The sequence below is a fragment of the Nylanderia fulva genome, unplaced genomic scaffold (assembly GCF_048542155.1).
Source record: "Nylanderia fulva isolate GAGA-0341 unplaced genomic scaffold, ASM4854215v1 Scaffold25, whole genome shotgun sequence".
Lineage (NCBI taxonomy): Eukaryota > Metazoa > Arthropoda > Insecta > Hymenoptera > Formicidae > Nylanderia > Nylanderia fulva.
In genome coordinates this window covers 2,956,835-2,979,455 of record NW_028190314.1, presented here as the reverse complement: position 1 = coordinate 2,979,455, position 22,621 = coordinate 2,956,835, and the positions used below count along the sequence as shown (strand labels likewise).

The following is a 22,621-nucleotide window of genomic DNA, read 5'->3' as shown; positions in this document are numbered from 1 at the left end:
TTAAATTTCCATTAAAAATTATATAACAGTATATTCTTCCTTTATTCACGTTATGATGCATGTGTATATAAATGACTACGTATTGCGTTTAAATAAAAAAGAGATATTGTCCAATTGTTTTGAAATTATTTAATATTCTCCTGAAATTTAATAAATATATAATACTATAGTTTTTTAAAAATATCTAAATTTTTGAATACCATTGGAAAATTCATAATAATTTATTATATATACAACATATGCATTATTTTTTTAATAGTATAATTTTATCAGACAATTTTTTTTTAAATTATGTTTTCATGTTTTAACAAAATTTAAATGTAATTTTGTCCCTGTTTATGATATAATGATATGTTGTTGTTGTGATATATACATAATTTGTTTAATAGGATTGATACATAAATTTTCTAATTCACAAACTAACATAATGAAGTAATTTTCTCTTTACAAAATTTTTGAAAGAAATTAAAAGAATTTGATATGAGCTTGAATAAAACACTTAAATTAGTTACTTTGTAACTTGTGTAAGATATGATTCTCATTTAATCATTACACCAATATTTATTAATATTTCCTATATACTATATCTATTTATATGAAGACAACTGAAAAAGGATAGATATATAACTCGAAATGAAGAAGAAAAAGTAAATTATTGAACATTTCTATATTTTAAAAATGTATAGCATTTTTTCGGCAGAAAAATCTATTTTACTTTAATTTTTATTCCAATTCCTGCCAAATTTTATCGCGAGACGCATATCTCTCATTATCTCCTCATTATTTCAGGCAACGAAGGGGTAAATCGCGCGGCGTGCACCAATGCGTGAAATGCGGAGCTTGCTTTCGACACACACGAAAACTCGTGGAGCACTTGAAGAATCTGCACAATATCGATCGGGCCTTCAGCTGCGACGAGTGCAACAAGACGTTTCGCAGCCCGATGAACATAGCTCGTCATAAACTGATCCACACCGGGCTGAAGATGTTCGTCTGCGACCTCTGCGAGTATAGCACCAATCAGAAGTCCAATCTGGACCACCATCGTCGCCGACACGCCAAGGATTATAGTTTCAAGTGCGAGATGTGCGACAAAGGTTTCTTCCACAAGACCGAGTACCTGGATCACCAGAACTCGCATACGAATAAGAATCTGTATCGCTGCGAGCACTGCTGCAAGCGTTACTTGTATAAGAAGAATCTGTCGGTGCACCTGGTGACGCATCACACGAGCAAACAGACCGGGAAGAGCCCGAAGACGAGGCACGCGTGCAAATTCTGCCCGGAGAGATTCGTTTACAAGAGACTGCTGAAGAGACACCTAAAGAATCAGCACGGATTCCAGGAACAGGCGCCGACGAAACACTTGTGCGACCTGTGCGGCGCGGAATTGTCCTCGATGAGACGATTAACGGTGCACAAACGCAATCACGTGGGCGAGAAGGTCTTTGAGTGCGACACATGCGACAAGAAATTCGCTAGCAAGGAGAACCTGAGCATTCATAAACGGACCCACACGGGCGACAAACCGCACGTGTGTCCGCAGTGCGGTCGAAGTTTCACCCAGAGGACTTTGTTGGTCATACATTTACGGTACCACTCGGGTGAGAGGCCTTATCAATGTCCAGATTGCGGCAAGAGTTTCGTATCCAACGCTTTGCTCAAGAGGCATCGCAAGGTGCACGAGAAGACCTTGCAACCGAAGATACGATGAAGCATTCAACGAATTCTGATCTTTATTTGGTTTTAGATTAACTTATCGATTGTGATTGTAATACTTTGTTGTAATAAAACGATATGAACGAGAAATGATTTTAATTAAGTCCAAGCCGCTAAGTTCGATCTCGCAATTAATTATTTATGGATTTTTTTTACTGCGAAAACGCATTTACTAAAGCATCGACTTTATCCTAAGTAAATGAGTAAAAGAGTGTTAGTAGAATTGCAGTTACATCTCTATATGATGCTTTATGTAAATGTGTATCTATCTCGATTTTATTGCAGCGCATGGACGAATAATCACGATTTGAAAATGAAGAACGGGGACCTACCTGATCTTGGACAGAAGTGAGTTGCATATGTTATTATATTTTTTTTTGCTTACACTTTTCTCTCACATATTTACAATATAAAGAATTAAAAGCGATTACAATTATTACAGAAAGTTAAATGTAACTTATTTCAATTATTAAATTCAATTTTTCTATATAGCCTTTATCATATAAAACATAAGAATTGTATGTATAATAGTTTTTTTTAACATAACAATTCTAATTCTCGGAATGCATTTTAAATTAAATAATGCACTTGATTAAATCTCTATTAAAAAAACGAGAATTTGTTACTGAACGATTACAGATTCGAAGGTAGCGAAAAAGTTTGCGAATTGTGTCGAGAAAAATTCCACTTCGTCACGAGATTAGTCGCTCACCTAAGGATAGCCCACGGCATACATCGACCTTTCAAGTGCGTCACTTGTGGCAAGAATTATCCCCAACAATTCATGCTTAACGCCCACGTGAAGAAATCGCACACGCTGAAGACGGTGCCGTGCAACGAGTGCAATTTCATGGGTGTCAACGCGACCGACGTGGAGCGACACAGGAAGCGGCATCATCGAGCTTCGAAATTCACGTGCGAAATTTGCAGCGAGCATTTCGTCGACAAGGATGCTCTGATCACTCACACGACTATGCACAACTTTATGCAGTATCAGCAATGCAGCGCGTGCAGTAGCATCTTCAATGACGTGTACAGGTGTGTCACTTTCTGATGACAATTAAAATAGCGTACTATTATATCTTAATTTATTTATGGCAATTCGATTTTTTTTCTAGTTCAAAAAGTAGATTTTCTAAGTGTTCAGATCAAAATACCCACTATCTCTCTTAGTTTGTCTTTCATTTCAAAAAATACGCAACATGTTTGATTTGTTTCAAAAACACACACACACAAGTAGCCTCTTTGATAAAAAAATAATCTCATAAATATTTAAAATCATAATTAATTTTGCCATATAACAAAGATAATCGAGCAAAACTTGCGGTACAGATTATAAAAAAAGAAAAATTCTCTATAGCTTGAAGGAGCACAATCGTCTGTATCACTACGATCCCTCGGTGATGTCGGACGAGAAACTCGAGGAATCCAATGAAAACGAAGCCGAGCACAAATGTGACGTCTGTGACAAGGTCTACAAGTATAAGTCGATGCTGAAGCAGCATAAGATCAAGGCTCACGGGGATCCGTCTCTCTACGAGAGACGCAGGTATCTCTGCGCGCAGTGCGGCAAGGAGCTGAAAACCGCGAAGGGTCTCGAGATCCATCACAGATCTCACACCGGCGAAAAGCCGTACACCTGCGAGGTGTGCGGGAAGTGTTTCGCGTGCGAGACCCTGCTGAGGACCCACAGGGTCATCCATACCGGGGAACGAAAGTACTCGTGCGAGCAATGCGGCAAGTCTTTCACGCAGAGGTCGACGTTGGTCGTCCACAAGCGATATCACACGGGTGAAAGACCATACATTTGTCCACGATGCGGTAAAGGTTTCATCACACGAACCGTTCTTAATACTCATATGAAGTCTTGTCGTTGAAAACTTGCGGAATTCCTGATGGAGAAATTTTAGAGTATAATATTGAAGAATCATCACACGGATATTTAACGCGTTGTGATCTTTTTGCGTTGTCCGAATAGATCTAATAGATTTGTATGGACGAATCTATATAAGATTCCGCGAAATAATTATAATTGATTAAGGATGAACTTCTTTACCTCAGAATGATTTAGATAAGTATATCTATATATAGTGATTTTCATAAAAAAAAAGCCGTCCGTGGCATTGATAAAATATATAGCATGCTTCCTGTTAATTATAAGTAGTATATAATGACGCATAAAACGAAAAATAAATAATATTGTAACGTAAAAAGTAGCTTTATGATATTATTTTTACTTGTAAGATAAAAGATACAATCTTTTGTTAAAAGTATTTGAAAATTAATGTGATACATTTTTTGATACGTATATATACAATTTAGAGTTATTTTTTTATACATTTATATATATTTTTTATAAAAAAGTATTTTCGAAATATTTAACTTGTATAATCGATCGTCTGTAAAGTTGCTATTGTCAAATGTTCCTATTGTCAAATTTCTCTTCAATTTAATTCTTATGCTACATACACGTGCACAGAATAAAAATTGCGTGTTCTTATACTAATATGTTTTTATAAATCTGCGAAAAAATAAGTGTAGAAGAACTCTTTAGCATTTACTTGATTTACAATTTGTAATACAAAACGGACAAGATCACACTTTATACAATACTAATATAAATTCGATTGTATAATTGTATATTAATCGTTATTCACAAACACATTAAAGTGCATTCTAAAGTGTGCAATCAAACTCTTATAATTAATATCATTTTCGATATATATTTTTCTATAAATAATCACTGCCACTTTAATATTGTTGTATAATTATTCGTGTTTTTACAAGTAATGTAAAAATACAGACTTAATGATACAAAATTTATATTTATAATATACCGACTTTTTATATCAAATTAATGAATTCGACGAATTTATATAAATTGATTTTGTATAAACAATTATTATACGTTAAATAAATAATAAATTTTGTATTGATACTTATATACAGATGTTATTCTATTTATATTTTACATTCTATATATATTTCTTTTAAATATAAATTCTTTTTTTTTCTATTTTAATATCATGTATTATATAAATATATATAAAAACATAAATTGCTTTAAATCAAAATTAAAATCAAATTTAGATATATTAATTATTAATATTTTTAATTAAAATTTTAATACAATTTTTACATTTTTATACATTCCTGTTACATTACAGTCATATGACTTCATTTTTAGACAATTTTTTAAAATCCATTATACTGTTTAATAACAAAGGAAAACATTTAATTATAATGTCACAAAACATTAATATCAAAATGAGTAAAACATTTCTTTAAAAGTTCAAAAATATTGACCATTGAAATAAGACCAATCATCATCAATAGAAGAACAGGATCGAGGTAGGATCTTCAACTCGGAAATCGACTCCTTGTTCGTGCATTTTGCGATCGTATTGATAATTAATATCATTTAATACGGCACGATTTTGGATATTAATATTCCGAGGTTTCACATGTATCATTCTAAATTCTGCAATCACAATTATTCGATCGAGAGTTCGCATTGATGCTGTAATGAATGTCCCTACTTACGTGTTTTTCGTTCAGCTTGAAGCTGACATATCTCACGTAAAGTCTCGAAATTCCTTATAATTCCATCATATTGCAATCTTGTCAATCGCTTGCATTGTATCAACATGGATATTAATAAATCATCGAGTAATTCACGATTGTTTCTAAGTTGCAGCATAACTTCGACTGCGAAAGAGAGATTTTTCTTTATTTATTAATTATTAAATATCATTTTTAATAATTTTTATATAATGATTTATTTGCCGAGAAGCTTAAATCAATTTAATAAAAAATTTAAATTTAATAAATTAGAGAATATTAAAGAATGTATATATATTAGTGTTTTTATTTTTAAAATTGATTAAAAGGTATAGTTTATGAAATACCTAATGTATTCGTATATTGAGTAATTAGCAGATTGATCGTGCTCCTAAAATTCCGAGATCTGCTTTGATCCCATACATGTCCGCTGAACATGTGAAACTTAGCTAGGGGGATACTGGGTAATAGCAAGTAGTACATATCCTCGTAGTGTGAAATATTCACTGAAAATCAGACTTGAAAAGCTAAATGGTGCAATAAAATTTCGCAAGTGCCAGAAATGAGAAAACTTAATGAAAATATTCTTGCGCTCAAATAATTTTTTTTATTTATAGTAACATTTTTTACGGAAAAAGAATTTAAATACTATTAATTTAACTTAATTTAATTATAAAAGGTATAATCGTAAAGCGACGCGATCCTATCAATAAAAAACATTTTTCTCAAAAATAAGCTGGATCTTAATGCAGATAAAAATACGATCTTAGAGTATAGCAACATTCTGTTATACCTATAGTATAGGATACTGTCAAATCGGGACAAGCTAAAATCAAATTGTGCCACGCAGCATCCGCTATCATATGTTGCCTGGAGTCCGAATCTCTCACAGATATATACAGATTCTTCAGCATCAATGCTCCAGTCGCAAGAGCATTCAGAGCATTATTCGATAAAGCTGGATAGTCTAATTTTAATAAGCTTAGAGCGCGAAAACGACTCAGCAACCGCAAATATCTGAAAAATAATTAGGATTAACAATTTTAATATTATAGAAGATAATTAAAATTAAACACGATTAATTTTATCAATTAATTATATTGAGCATTTACGTGCGTAATATATTCCTATATATTTTCGTTAATAAATTATTGTTTTTCGCACTTTTCCGAACCTCGGGTTATCATGAGGAGCTTGCCATTCTCTGAAAGCTCCGCGAAGGTCCAAAGAGACCAAACGTTCGCCAGATCCTTTGACAACTGTTCCCAGCAGCCGCAAGACGTCGGTCACACCGAAATCGGCGTTTAACAAGCTCAGGATCTCGAGATTGCGTTGACCGCTAAGAATTGAATGAAAAAAAGGTAAATTCCTAAAACCTTTCGTTTTACGTCAAGATTGATAGAGAAAGAACAGAATTTGATCACCGCAGAAAATTAGCCAGGGCACAAAACAGCATTCCTCTGTTGCCCCATTTGTAACCAAACATCCAGTTCGTCAGTATCAGTTGTCGTAGCTGCACATCTTTGGCCCGCACAATCCCGAGAAAATCGGCACCGGCTTCGGCTTGAGTGTTCCGTGTGATTCTCATCTGCCTCGGCAGGATGTACGGCCGCGAAAAGGCGAGTTCCAGGTTGCGCATATGTTGCCCATACTTCGCCTAAAATTTCCCGATTAATTCATTTAAGTATTTCAGTCAACAATGAAATAGCGAATTTTATTAATCATAAATTTTTTTTACTTATGTATTTTCTATGATTCAGCTTTCTTTCAATTAATATTTTCAAATTCGATCGAAGAAAATTTAATTCTACGCAAGTTGTGTTGATTTAAATTCGCTTAAAAGGACTCTGTCAGTTTCTATTGTGAAGAATTCTCTTACGGCTAATTCTCCAGCTAGAGGAAAGTCCCCGCGTAGTTCACGATCAATGAGGACTGTGAAGGATCGCCAGAGCACGGGCGAGGATAATATGCGACTCCATGATCGGCAGACTTGACCGACGCTGACACGATCGGTCCGATTCAGGTAGCCGAATATCTGCGTCAGTATCAGCTCCGGTAGCTGATCCCACATCTCCCAGCTTCAGCTTGGCCCGTCTTCATCTCTTCTCCAGACAATCCTTAGCCTGAATTACTCTGGGCCGCGCAGTTATCAAGTTTGAGTTGTGTTTCGGGTTTCGTCGATCAATGCTGTCAACAAGGAATCGATTGTGAAAGATTGAATTGAAGTGAGAAAGATACATATATATATATATATATATATATATTAAGAGTTTAACTAGGCTCTGTAATATATAAATATAAATTTAACATATATAAGATAGGCAATAAGAGCCAAATCGCGGATGACAGTGCGTTATTCTAAACGAAACTAAATTTTTTCGTTAGAATTAAATACCTGTGCACAAGGCACCAAATTTTTACTTGGACACGGCCAAGATATAAAATTGGAATAATCTCTACAAGAGATTTTTAATTCCATGTATCCCCTATTCCCCCTAAAGAAATAAAGTGCTAGAGAAAAATATAGATCCGAAAGTCGCAGAATCGGGAATCGAACCCGAGACCTTTCGCTTGCCGGGCGACTGCTCTTCCAACTGAGCTATTCAGATCCTTTCGATTCTATACTTTTCTCTGTTATATATATTAATGTTGGTAAATAAACGCCTTTAAGCCAGCGTGTATAAATTAAGAGTTTAACTAGGCTCTGTAATATATAAATATAAATTTAACATATATAAGATAGGCAATAAGAGCCAAATCGCGGATGACAGTGCGTTATTCTAAACGAAACTAAATTTTTTCGTTAGAATTAAATACCTGTGCACAAGGCACCAAATTTTTACTTGGACACGGCCAAGATATAAAATTGGAATAATCTCTACAAGAGATTTTTAATTCCATGTATCCCCTATTCCCCCTAAAGAAATAAAGTGCTAGAGAAAAATATAGATCCGAAAGTCGCAGAATCGGGAATCGAACCCGAGACCTTTCGCTTGCCGGGCGACTGCTCTTCCAACTGAGCTATTCAGATCCTTTCGATTCTATACTTTTCTCTGTTATATATATTAATGTTGGTAAATAAACGCCTTTAAGCCAGCGTGTATAAATTAAGAGTTTAACTAGGCTCTGTAATATATAAATATAAATTTAACATATATAAGATAGGCAATAAGAGCCAAATCGCGGATGACAGTGCGTTATTCTAAACGAAACTAAATTTTTTCGTTAGAATTAAATACCTGTGCACAAGGCACCAAATTTTTACTTGGACACGGCCAAGATATAAAATTGGAATAATCTCTACAAGAGATTTTTAATTCCATGTATCCCCTATTCCCCCTAAAGAAATAAAGTGCTAGAGAAAAATATAGATCCGAAAGTCGCAGAATCGGGAATCGAACCCGAGACCTTTCGCTTGCCGGGCGACTGCTCTTCCAACTGAGCTATTCAGATCCTTTCGATTCTATACTTTTCTCTGTTATATATATTAATGTTGGTAAATAAACGCCTTTAAGCCAGCGTGTATAAATTAAGAGTTTAACTAGGCTCTGTAATATATAAATATAAATTTAACATAAAATTTATTTCTTTAGGGGGAATAGGGGATACATGGAATTAAAAATCTCTTGTAGAGATTATTCCAATTTTATATCTTGGCCGTGTCCAAGTAAAAATTTGGTGCCTTGTGCACAGGTATTTAATTCTAACGAAAAAATTTAGTTTCGTTTAGAATAACGCACTGTCATCCGCGATTTGGCTCTTATTGCCTATCTTATATATGTTAAATTTATATTTACATATTACAGAGCCTAGTTAAACTCTTAATTTATACACGCTGGCTTAAAGGCGTTTATTTACCAACATTAATATATATAACAGAGAAAAGTATAGAATCGAAAGGATCTGAATAGCTCAGTTGGAAGAGCAGTCGCCCGGCAAGCGAAAGGTCTCGGGTTCGATTCCCGATTCTGCGACTTTCGGATCTATATTTTTCTCTAGCACTTTATTTCTTTAGGGGGAATAGGGGATACATGGAATTAAAAATCTCTTGTAGAGATTATTCCAATTTTATATCTTGGCCGTGTCCAAGTAAAAATTTGGTGCCTTGTGCACAGGTATTTAATTCTAACGAAAAAATTTAGTTTCGTTTAGAATAACGCACTGTCATCCGCGATTTGGCTCTTATTGCCTATCTTATATATGTTAAATTTATATTTATATATTACAGAGCCTAGTTAAACTCTTAATTTATACACGCTGGCTTAAAGGCGTTTATTTACCAACATTAATATATATAACAGAGAAAAGTATAGAATCGAAAGGATCTGAATAGCTCAGTTGGAAGAGCAGTCGCCCGGCAAGCGAAAGGTCTCGGGTTCGATTCCCGATTCTGCGACTTTCGGATCTATATTTTTCTCTAGCACTTTATTTCTTTAGGGGGAATAGGGGATACATGGAATTAAAAATCTCTTGTAGAGATTATTCCAATTTTATATCTTGGCCGTGTCCAAGTAAAAATTTGGTGCCTTGTGCACAGGTATTTAATTCTAACGAAAAAATTTAGTTTCGTTTAGAATAACGCACTGTCATCCGCGATTTGGCTCTTATTGCCTATCTTATATATGTTAAATTTATATTTATATATTACAGAGCCTAGTTAAACTCTTAATTTATACACGCTGGCTTAAAGGCGTTTATTTACCAACATTAATATATATAACAGAGAAAAGTATAGAATCGAAAGGATCTGAATAGCTCAGTTGGAAGAGCAGTCGCCCGGCAAGCGAAAGGTCTCGGGTTCGATTCCCGATTCTGCGACTTTCGGATCTATATTTTTCTCTAGCACTTTATTTCTTTAGGGGGAATAGGGGATACATGGAATTAAAAATCTCTTGTAGAGATTATTCCAATTTTATATCTTGGCCGTGTCCAAGTAAAAATTTGGTGCCTTGTGCACAGGTATTTAATTCTAACGAAAAAATTTAGTTTCGTTTAGAATAACGCACTGTCATCCGCGATTTGGCTCTTATTGCCTATCTTATATATGTTAAATTTATATTTATATATTACAGAGCCTAGTTAAACTCTTAATTTATACACGCTGGCTTAAAGGCGTTTATTTACCAACATTAATATATATAACAGAGAAAAGTATAGAATCGAAAGGATCTGAATAGCTCAGTTGGAAGAGCAGTCGCCCGGCAAGCGAAAGGTCTCGGGTTCGATTCCCGATTCTGCGACTTTCGGATCTATATTTTTCTCTAGCACTTTATTTCTTTAGGGGGAATAGGGGATACATGGAATTAAAAATCTCTTGTAGAGATTATTCCAATTTTATATCTTGGCCGTGTCCAAGTAAAAATTTGGTGCCTTGTGCACAGGTATTTAATTCTAATGAAAAAATTTAGTTTCGTTTAGAATAACGCACTGTCATCCGCGATTTGGCTCTTATTGCCTATCTTATATATGTTAAATTTATATTTATATATTACAGAGCCTAGTTAAACTCTTAATTTATACACGCTGGCTTAAAGGCGTTTATTTACCAACATTAATATATATAACAGAGAAAAGTATAGAATCGAAAGGATCTGAATAGCTCAGTTGGAAGAGCAGTCGCCCGGCAAGCGAAAGGTCTCGGGTTCTATTCCCGATTCTGCGACTTTCGGATCTATATTTTTCTCTAGCACTTTATTTCTTTAGGGGGAATAGGGGATACATGGAATTAAAAATCTCTTGTAGAGATTATTCCAATTTTATATCTTGGCCGTGTCCAAGTAAAAATTTGGTGCCTTGTGCACAGGTATTTAATTCTAACGAAAAAATTTAGTTTCGTTTAGAATAACGCACTGTCATCCGCGATTTGGCTCTTATTGCCTATCTTATATATGTTAAATTTATATTTATATATTACAGAGCCTAGTTAAACTCTTAATTTATACACGCTGGCTTAAAGGCGTTTATTTACCAACATTAATATATATAACAGAGAAAAGTATAGAATCGAAAGGATCTGAATAGCTCAGTTGGAAGAGCAGTCGCCCGGCAAGCGAAAGGTCTCGGGTTCGATTCCCGATTCTGCGACTTTCGGATCTATATTTTTCTCTAGCACTTTATTTCTTTAGGGGGAATAGGGGATACATGGAATTAAAAATCTCTTGTAGAGATTATTCCAATTTTATATCTTGGCCGTGTCCAAGTAAAAATTTGGTGCCTTGTGCACAGGTATTTAATTCTAACGAAAAAATTTAGTTTCGTTTAGAATAACGCACTGTCATCCGCGATTTGGCTCTTATTGCCTATCTTATATATGTTAAATTTATATTTATATATATATATATATATATATATATATATATACCATATATATTTGCGTGTAATATCGATATCTAATTAATTACGACAATTATGTAATTTAATAGCGACTAGAATAACACACGAGCGAGCCATTCCTCGATTTAGATTAAAAAAAATAATATGAAATTTATTTAAAATCTATTAATCATTTGACAGAAATCAGCTGACAATTGTCAAAAAATATTAATCAAGTTTGAATAACTATAATATATAAATAATTATATATATTATTTAAAACATATTATTATTTTAAAATTTAGTTAGCAAATTATCATTTTAATCAACTGATTTATGTCAAAAAACATTTGCGTTAAAAAAATTTAACTCCAAGCTGATCATATTATTATTTTAATTATATATGATAAATGTGACACATACTTAATTAATTAATTCATATAATTGTTTTAGGATCAATTTAATTATGTTAACTTCATCTTTGTGCATGTTTAAGTGCATAAGATTAAAACTTATATTCAAAAATTTAAAATTTAAATCAAACTAGATAACACAAGCGCGCGCCAAACAAATTATTAAATTATAACGCATAATAGAAATTCAAGAATACTTATGTACTGTACATAGTAAAAATTTGGCGAATAAAAATTTAAAACATAATGTAAATTCAAGAACTAAAATTAGATACACAATAAAAAATCAAGAATAAAATTATGTACATATAGAAATTCAGCGAATTAAAATTATTTACATAAAAGAAATATGACAAATTAAAATTATATACATAATAGAAATTGGGCAAATTAAAATTATTTAGATAAAAGAAATACGATGAATTAAAATTATGTACTTAGAAGAAATTAGAAATTCTATGAATTAAAATTATGTACATAATAGAAATTTGGAAATTAAAATTATGTACGTAATAAAAATTCGGAAATAAAAATTATTTACATAATAGAAATTCGACAAATTAAAATTATGAACATAAGTAATAGAAATTCACGAATAAAAATTGTGTACATAATAGAAATAAGAAAATTAAAATTTTGTACATAATAGAAAGTTGGTGAATTAAAATTATGTACATAATAAAATTTCGGCGAATTAAAATAAAAATAACGCTTCCCTGTCGCAATAGCTCACAACGGTGCAAAAAATAAATATTATATGTGTGTATATATTATTATATAAATCGTTTAATGCTTATATAAGCAATAAATAAAATATTATTAATAATATATATATTTTGTTTTTCTTTTGTTTATAAAACTGTGTAAAAGAAATTCTAACTGTTAATGAAAAAAAAAACTAATTTGGAATAGAGGAATTTTAATAAATAAAAAAAATCTATAATATATATATATATATATATATATGTCAATCGATTATTTTAACGACAATTTTTAGTACGCCATGGCTACTTTGACGACTTTTGGCTATTTTGACGACTGTCGTCAAAATTTTAGCAATCTATTGTATAATTTGACGACGTCGTCGAACTAATGTTAAACGAATAATTGGCTACTTATGCGACATTGTATACTTCGACGACTAATATCTAATGGCTATTTTCACGACAGTCTATAACACTTGTCAAAAAAGAGAAAAAATATGTACATGTGATAAAAATTCAGGTTTTCATAAAAAGACAATATTGTTATTAATATTGAAAATTAAAATTAAAATTAAAATAATATTAAAATTAAAATTAATATTAAAAATAAAAATATTAAAATATATTTTATTTACTTATAAATATATAATAATAATGTATATATATACTATTTTATCACAATTTAACTTACATTTTAAATCAAATTTTATTTAGTTTTATTTATTAACTATTGTCCACTATGTATGGACATGTTACAATTCTGTGAATGAGATACAATACAAAAATATACAATTAGCAACAAAATGCATAAAAAATACCATTGTCTTTTATATGAAAAAAAAATTATAAAAAAAGACATAACATTTTATCTAATATTATTAGGCAACAACACAAATAGAAGATAACAAATATAATAAAGTTATTTTAAAATATACAATACTTTTCACAGAAAATTTATTTTCCTAATTATTTTATATATATAAAAATGTATATAAAAATGTATGCATTAAAATTATATAAACAACCTTTCTACAAAGCAATATAAATGACTAGAGTTTGCAATTTTTACAATGAGTAGAATACTGATTAAATCGTGTGACAGAGAAATAAATTCCGTCTTGACTTTCTATTATTATATTGATTTTTATAGGTAGTTGGCTAATTGACCTATGCATTTTAGCATCGAAGAATATATTGCAATAATGGAAGAAAAACTCTTTTCGCCAAATACTGCCAGTTAGTTTCTATACATATAAGTGATTTATTTGACAATGAAATGTTTTATAATATAATGAATTTTACAATGTTTTATAATATTAAAATAAAAAAACAATAATGGATAATGTGACAATACAATGTGCAAATAAACTTCTAAAATATAAGGTAGATTCACAACGTTTGTAATACTAAACTAATCAGTAATAATACGTATAGCACTATTTTTTAACATAAAGTCATTTTATATATAATAATTTACATATTATGAAGTAAACAGAAGCATTACAAATTTTTTTCTTTTAAAAAATAAAAAATTTTTCAGTCTGTACATAAAAAATATAAAAAAATTAATCTTCCATCACTGAATAATATTAAAAAGTTGCATACATATTTGACGAAACAGAGCATATGTATATAAAAATGTATGCATTAACTTAAAATGTAGCATACACATTTAATAAAACAAAAAACTGCATATGCAGCATATGCAGTTTTTTGTTTTATTAAATGTGTATGCTACATTTTAAAATCATCCAATCAGCAGATGTCTTCACATAAAAAATAACTTGCATTTGCTGACATTAACTTCAATACATGTCTTTAATAGACGTCGAGCAGGAGAAATGGAACGTGCAGAGATAGATGATTTTAAAAATTATGTTAAAGTAAATAAAAATATGTACGGTGACATTTATAAATCCTTAACTGTGGAGGATAGAAAAATTGCTGAGAAATATGTGCGATTTTGCATCAGAGGAAAATTAGGGCAAACAGTACCCGTATTATTATCAAACGATATGTTTGACTGTATTACATTAATTTTGAAGTTTCGTACAGAAGCAAATGTACCGGAAAAAAATCCTTTCATTTTTGGATTACCTGGTCTCAACAAAAATAGATACCGATATCTTAGGGCATGTCTTTTAATGCGCAAATTTGCACATGAATGTAACGCAAATGAGTCAACTACATTACGTGGTACTACATTCAGAAAACACATAGCCACACATTGCATTCAATTCAACCTGAATGATACTGAAGTTTCGGATCTTGCGACATATTTGAATCATGGAGAGAAAATTCATAAGGATTATTGTTAAAACAAACTTGAGAGTGTTGTCATATTGTGGCAAAAAATCTTTTACAGACAGCCACAAGCAAGCAAAGTTATACTTAAAATGTCTCGATATTTAGAAGCTATATAAGGAAAGAATTCGAAAAATGATCCTGGGAATGAATCGAACAGCGATTCTGAGAAAAAACATAATTAAAACCAGAATGTTTGTAAAGAAAAAATTCATAAAGATTACTACAGACAGTCATGCAATACTGTCTGCTTGTCACAGAATAACAATGTCTATATATTTTTAACCTAAAGTGATTATATCTACATAATACCTAACCTAATCTAAACTAAAATGACTTTACAGCCTGTGCCAAATGTAAAAAATATTTTGTCACAATATGACAACACTCAAGTTTGTTTGAACAATAATTTTAAAAAATTAAGAATATTATGCTAATTAGTAGACAAACCACTAGAAAAATTCACCCAATAAATAGCTAGCAAAACTTGAAAAAAAACTTTTTCTTGTTATACGAAAAAATATAGTAACACGGATTTTGAGATACGACGAGTTATTGATTACATATGCAAATAAAATGTGCGTAAAGTACAAAGCACAAGCAACATCAGCACGACATGATTCGTGCCAGGATACGCCTTCTTGGTCGGTTTCCCTTAGCGTTAAAGGATATAAATACAAATATACAATACTTTCAATCGCTGTACCATCATCGATTATATGATAACAGCATCTCTGCAATAAACATAGTTGCAGTATATAATAGCACACAACTTTATAAAGCTTCCGCCGTAGCATCTACTTTGTCAACTCTTCTAAAATATGTTGGAAATATGTTAATTGTAGAATGTATCAAAAAAGGAGATGAGGATAAGAAGAAATTAGTCAAAGATTTCATAAAACTACTCATTGCAGATATTAGCACAAGTGTCAATAAAACTGTGCAAGAAACGCAGTCTGTACATAAAAGACATAAAAAGATAATCTCCCCTTAATGAATGATATTAAAGTTCCATGAATATTTGATGAAACAAAGAAATGCAGCATATGCAGCACTAAAAAAGTCGTTTTTATATGACAAATGGCTTGCATTAGCTGAGATAACACTAACTTCAATATATGTCTTTAAGAGATGTCGAGTAGCAGAAATAGAACAAGCAAAGATAGATAATTTTTAACATTATGTACAAGCCCATACATTATGTTAAAAAATTATCTTGTATATTTGTATTTATATAAATACTCTATGGTGTTGAAATAGTCTTTATATGTATAAGGAAAGTATGTATGTATATATTGTGCATCACTGAATTGTAATGAAAAAAGTGATTTCTCCTCTAACTGTTCTATTCTGGCTGTATGCTATATTATATCTTATAATTATATGTATTGTGAGATATGCTTTTCCAATTGGCAAACCTTATTCGACGACGATTTATTATCACGAACATTGGAACTATTTGAAAGTCATGAGAATATATATTCATTTCATCGCGTACGATTTAATAATTTTCCTATACATATAAAGACTATTTTTTCAATAAATGTAATTTAGATATATGTTAGATATATGATGACATACTATATTGAGGTTCGACTGTATAAATCAATGCAATAATGCCAAATTTATATTTTCCTAAAATGTAAAATATATGGATTTGAAAACTCTTCTGTGCAATCCAATTAAGCTAACTCGAATTATTATATCCATAGCAAAAATCCGCCATTTTTGCATCAATATATTTCAAGTCGAAATACTGTCTGTTTGTCACAGAATGACAATATCTAAATAATACCTAACTTAACCTAAAATGATTATATCTACATAATACTTAACCTAATCTAAAATTATAATGAATACAATACAATGGTTCATTGATTAAGAGCTATTTACTCTATTATAAATAATAATTTCCATCAGCATGCTCCACTATTTTTCTTACAAAAGAAAGTTGAGGTCACTTCTAAGATTATCACAGCGTAATCTGAAAAATGGAAATTTATATAGTATTTTAAATATAATTTTAAACAGGTGTAAAATATACAAATTTATATTATACGATACTTTTATAAAAACGTTAATTTCAAAAATTTATAGTTCACGTTACTATATATTAGTAATAATGGCAGTAAATATCTATCAAAACGCATAAAAATGTATATATACTTACAAATAGGTGAGAGTTCCACGTATTCTATTTGTTTATCTACTAAAATATTTTGGTTGTTATCAAGCATTTCTTTTTGATAATCAGGCTTTGAGAACTCGACATAAGTTTCAATGTTTAGAGCACTTCTTTCATCTGAATTTATCGTTTGATTGATAGGTACTAAAAAAAATAAAGAAATAGCATAACATATTTACTTTTACATGCATACACATATTTAGAATATATACATATACACATATTGGTAAGTATACAGAACGTGCTTACAAAATGTTATACAATAGAAGAATCTGTTTTACACACAAATTCTTTTACTGGCGATGAGTATACTTATACTGTAATATTTTTATAAGTGCGTTCTGAATACTAACCATTATGTAGAATACAAACAGTAAATGTAATCATACCACAAGACGAAGACTTTTCAATGTTTCTTTCATAATTATGGCTTTTAGTACAAATAATAGTCCTGTTGTTAATTGCACTCATATCACAGGTTGTCGTTGCATTAGTAATATTATCTAAAAATGTAACAAGAGAATACTATTTACAGTTAAGTTATAATAATTAATAGTTACAGAAATACTTGTAATGAATGCATACTTACCACTAGATGGAGTTACATCAGCAAGTTCCTTAAGATTACATTGCTTCTTAGAGTTATCAGTCTCTTTAAATGCACTTGTATAATCACAATTAATTGTTTCGTTAATATCGTCTGAAAAAAGTAGAAAATTTCATTATAACATTTACTGAATTCAATAAATGAGGAATTTTTGTAAATAAGTCAATATATAGATCTTACTTACCATTAAAAGAAAACACAAGAATATCTTTCTGGCAATCAATCTCTGAGGAGTCGATACAAGTTTCAAAGTTTAAAACACCTCCTTCATCCAAATTTATTATTTTATTAATATCTAAAATTATAAAAAATAGCATAACATATTAACTTCTTATACACACACATTTTGAAATATTATAAACCTATACATATTGATTGCTATTCAGAAAGTGCTTACAAAATGTTAGTACAATTGATATCCAATAGAAGAATCTGGTTTAAATAATACAGATCCTCCATTGGAAAACAAAATGTTAGTCTCTTTAAGTGCATTTTGAATACTAATCATTATGCGAAATATAATATAATAATAAACATAACCATACCACAAGACTTCTCAATGTTTTTCTCATAATCATAGCTTTCTTTACAGTTAGCAGTCGCATTGTTAGTTGTACTCATGTAACAGGTTGTCCCATTGTTAGTTGCATTCATATCACAGGTTGTCGTTGCATTAATAGCATTATCTAAATTTGTAAAAAGAGATTGATATTAACAATTAAAATATAATAATTTATAGGAATATTTATAATGAATGCATATTTACCATAAGATACAGATACATCGGTAAATTTGTTAAGATTACACTGTTTCTTAGAATTATCAGTCGTTCTAGTTGCACTTGGATCATCACAATTAATCGATTTATTACTACTTGCTAAACAAATTGTAGCGGAAAATTACTTATACACATAAGAATTATACGAATCTATATTCAAGTGATAAAAAGTCGTGATTAAAAGTAGATACAGCATACTTACCATATGGTAGATATTCAATGTTTTTTTCTGGGTTAATATCTCTAGTCTTATACTTCTTTCTTGGGTTTATTGTTACATTAGGTACATTTGTATTAATATTTTTAACTATTGTTTCTAATAGTCTTTTATCATCTATAGAAATACAAAACATGGTTAAAATATAATTAAAACCATTTGTAGTTGTAATAATTGTTTTTATGTGATATATTTTAGTATATATATTTTAATGTACACATATATAAAGACACATGTGTATGGATGCATGTGTGTGTTGTGCATGTGCGTATGTATGTGTTTAGGTATTTTTTTGATCTTGATATGAGAAGTATCTATTAGGAAAAATTATTTAATTCAGATATAAAATTTCAATTAAAAAAAAATATGTGTAACATATTTTGTTTACATTGATATATTATTTGGCAAAGGATAATTTTTTTACTTATTATTGCGTATGTGTATATTCATATAATATATAACATATGATATAACATATTTATATTATATATATAATATAAATAACATATTTATATATACATACAAAGAGCACATCTGTCCAAAAAATGTCTAAAAATGTTTTATTACCTTTTAGACATCTTTAAGAAATTTTTTGGTCTTTTTGTGCTCTCTGAGATAAATATACAATACGTAATATAAAAGAAAAGCATTTTAGTAGATATAATTGTTTTTCTTACTGTTTCTTGCAATGATCGTTGCGGAATACCTATATCCATCGCTGTATTTTACTTTTATGTCGCGACTTTTAGTAGGAAAAATACATTTTTGGGTGCACACATAATGCACATCATCGTAAAATTTCACAAGCGCATACATCTTTTTTTACACATTAAAATACTTTAGCACAAAGGAAAGTTAAATGTTAACATTATTCAAATCTTAATGTAATGTAACGGTAGCTTGAGATATTTCTCTGCGTCTGCGTAATGCGTAATGGTACGATAACAAACGCGGAAACGTTCATAAGAAGAAAATCACATAGTACGGGAATCAACGTGTGGGACAGAGACCTAGTTTACATCGAGTACTTGATACGCGTATTAAATAGTAAATAACTAGTAAATTGATTCAATTATTGGCTGATCAGCTCAAATGTACTATTTGATACGCGTATTAAGTGCTCGATGTAAAATAGACCAGGGTATCGATTCTGTAACTTTTTCTAAAGTGAAAATGTGAAAAGTGAAAAATTTCCGCCAATCACGCATTGATTTTAAAATGAAATTGATGTGCAATTGGCGGAAATTTTTTACTTTTCACGTTTTCACTTTAAAAAAAGTTACAGAATCGATACTCTGAGGATGGGTGATTCGACCAGCCAATCAGAGCTTTTCCGCATTTTTCTAAGAACGTTGATTGGGCATGTCGGATGACTTATTTGTTTAAATCGCTTAGTAATAAAAGCATTATCTGATCGAGAGGCGGTGTCATGCAGCGAGCGGCGAGCAATGTAGCGGCGCCGAAAAGTAAGATGATACTTTTGATACTAAGCGACAGCCAAATACAAAAGTAAAGAAGTGTTTTGATTGGTCTAAACTCGTGATGCGCGGCCTGACGCGCTCAGTGGAAATTCAGCCGCACTCTCATACAAAAAGCGCCATGCTTACTTTCACGCGACATTACATGGAAATATTAAAGTCGTTCTACATTAGTTGCAAATGGAGTCGCAAATCGCAAAAAATTAACCAATCACAATTGAAATTCAAGAAAATAATCGACTATGGTTGGCTAATTTTTTGCGATTTGCGACTCCATTTGCAACTAATGTAGAACGACCTTAATGTCACATGTTGCATTCGTTATTCTCGCTTTCATATAGAAAGTATCGTTCTTTCTTTTGCTCGTTAAACATAAATAATATACAAGGGCCCGTAGTCTGTTCTTATATTTAAGATCGTCTTAAGACCTCGTTCAACCAATCAAATGGCCGCTTAGCATCTCTTGACTGGTTGAACGAGGTCTTAAGACGATCTCAAATATAAGAACGGACTATGAATACGGGCCAATAAAGCGGGGAGCACAAACTTTTGCATAGGCGCATAAGCGTAAACATATAGCGGGGAGCACACACTTTTGCATAGGCGCATAAGCGTAAGCATAAGAATCTTGATTGGTCTATAAACGTATGCATAGGAAATTGAACCAATCGAATTTCTTAATCCGGGTCTACATTGGTCGTAGAATCGTAGATTGTAAGAAAATTGATCCAATCACAGTTGAATGTGAGAAGAATAATCGACTCTGATTGGATCAATTTTCTTACGATCTATGATTCTACGACCAATGTAGACTTAGCTTTATGCATATGCTTATGCGCTTATGCAAGAATGTGTGCTTCCCGCTTAAAGCTTACATATCGCCATAATGCTTCCATGCAATGTCGCGCAAAAGTAAACATATTTACCTTATATTCAAAATGGTCACAAAAACTAAATTCATAAAAGTTTAGAAGTGATTTATGTGTTTATTTAATTCTGCTGAATTTCTACTGCTCTAAAACTTGTAAACGAAAACTTAAGCTGGTTATTGAACGGTTAGTTGATCAATTAATCGTTGAAATTTTTTTTTCATTTATTTCAATGAAATATTCAATGTATATTTTGTGTGATGTACTGTGTTTTTCTCTCGTGCCTTTAACAATGCCTGTTAATAAATTGTGCATACCAGTAACACCTTTCGGGCACGTACGATATTCATTGCATATTCTGAAATATTATTTATTTATCATTGTCGACGTACTATTAAAAAAAATGTAATCTGCCTATTACATGGACTATAGCGAAATAAATAAGAAAAAATTTAGCATTTTTATCACTATAATGAATCTTTATTGTTTATAAATTTTCTAAATAACTTGCATTTTATAGTAAATAAAAACACTAGTACATCTACTTTTAAAATTATGAAATCTACATTAATTCGGTAAAAATATGTTTTAATGGTACATTGTGATTATGGCGATAGTATGTACATACTGATACATGTATATAGCATATGAAGTCTGAGTGTCCAAATGCATTATTCATATATGTCAATTAATATACATATTTATTTATGAAATTCTGCGCATAGAAGTTATTTTTCATTTCTTTACATCTCATAGTGAGTTTGAATAACTATTTACAGGTATATATATATTTTTAAAATAGATATTTGTTACATACGTAAATAAAAAATCGATAAATTTTCTAGAAAATGCAAAGAGAGATGCAGATCTTTAAAGTGATATGTTCAACGACAAATATTGTAAGCTCATTTCAGAGCTTAGCAAAATATGTTTATGCGCTTTTTTCTTCCATTTTTAGGTGAATCACAAACATACAATTATTTCTTTAAATACATATTTTTTACATTATTAAATAAATATCTATATAATTTCACCTTAGGATAAGTTTCAGTTGAGAAACTGGCCAGCGATGTGTGTTGTAACTTACATTCAAACTACATTGTACAGGAACTTTTTCCTTTTTATATTTATGGTGAGTCTAAAAATAGATATATTTATTTATAAAATGCATATTTTTTACATTGATAAGTAAAAATTTATATTATATAGTTTTTGTCATATAGGTTATATGAAGAAATTGTATCTATGAATGATGAAATCAAAAAGTAACTCTTTGTTCATAGTACACACAAACCAAGACTGTAATAGAAATCAGGAAATTTTAATGGTCCTATACCTATAATGCTGAAAATTAATCTTCTATCTTCTAATTAACCACCTGTCATAAAAACTCTAACTTTTGCATTTTATACAATGGTGAGTACATACAATTTATTAAAACAGATTTTACTTAAATCTGTTTTAATAAATTGTA

At 30.7% G+C, this 22,621-nt stretch overlaps 3 protein-coding genes, 1 long non-coding RNA gene and 1 pseudogene across 6 annotated transcripts in view; 3 read left to right on the top strand and 2 right to left on the bottom strand.

The window, feature by feature from the left end:
* The first annotated feature begins 2,332 nt into the window (after positions 1–2,332).
* Positions 2,333–4,581, top strand: LOC114945822 (uncharacterized). Its single transcript, XM_085483411.1, has 2 exons — positions 2,333–2,757; positions 3,080–4,581. The coding sequence occupies exons 1-2, from the start codon at positions 2,504–2,506 to the stop codon at positions 3,594–3,596; spliced, it is 771 nt and encodes a 256-aa protein (XP_085339537.1). The 5' UTR covers positions 2,333–2,503; the 3' UTR covers positions 3,597–4,581.
* Positions 4,582–5,003: 422 nt separating this feature from the next.
* LOC146722979 (F-box only protein 39) overlaps positions 5,004–22,621 on the bottom strand; it is a 46,450-nt gene continuing 28,832 nt past the window's right edge. For both annotated transcript variants that reach the window (XM_085483450.1, XM_085483449.1), the window contains 7 exons: positions 7,160–7,467; positions 6,705–6,937; positions 6,455–6,619; positions 6,074–6,297; positions 5,628–5,786; positions 5,263–5,427; positions 5,004–5,200 (listed from right to left, as the gene is read on the bottom strand). In XM_085483450.1, the coding sequence (XP_085339576.1) occupies positions 5,049–5,200; positions 5,263–5,427; positions 5,628–5,786; positions 6,074–6,297; positions 6,455–6,619; positions 6,705–6,937; positions 7,160–7,351 (1,290 nt within the window). In that variant the 5' untranslated portion in view covers positions 7,352–7,467 and the 3' untranslated portion in view covers positions 5,004–5,048. The remainder of the gene's footprint in view (positions 5,201–5,262; positions 5,428–5,627; positions 5,787–6,073; positions 6,298–6,454; positions 6,620–6,704; positions 6,938–7,159; positions 7,468–22,621) is intronic.
* On the top strand, positions 14,192–15,303 carry LOC146722981 (uncharacterized; annotated as a pseudogene).
* Positions 15,501–21,238, bottom strand: LOC114932932 (uncharacterized). Its single transcript, XM_029305340.2, has 9 exons — positions 19,478–21,238; positions 18,786–18,917; positions 18,572–18,682; positions 18,351–18,491; positions 17,990–18,100; positions 17,788–17,898; positions 17,588–17,701; positions 17,184–17,342; positions 15,501–16,997 (listed from the first exon to the last, which is right to left on the bottom strand). Exons 1-9 carry the CDS (start codon positions 19,614–19,616, stop codon positions 16,930–16,932), a joined length of 1,086 nt encoding a protein of 361 aa, XP_029161173.2. The 5' UTR covers positions 19,617–21,238; the 3' UTR covers positions 15,501–16,929.
* LOC114940741 (uncharacterized) lies at positions 20,842–22,502 on the top strand. 2 transcript variants are annotated; one of them, XR_014924830.1, is made up of 3 exons: positions 20,842–21,926; positions 21,993–22,279; positions 22,371–22,502. It is a non-coding gene; the product is annotated as an uncharacterized LOC114940741 (long non-coding RNA). The 2 variants fall into 2 exon arrangements; XR_014924831.1 differs by lacking the exon at positions 22,371–22,502 and having other exon boundaries at positions 21,993–22,105; positions 22,187–22,223.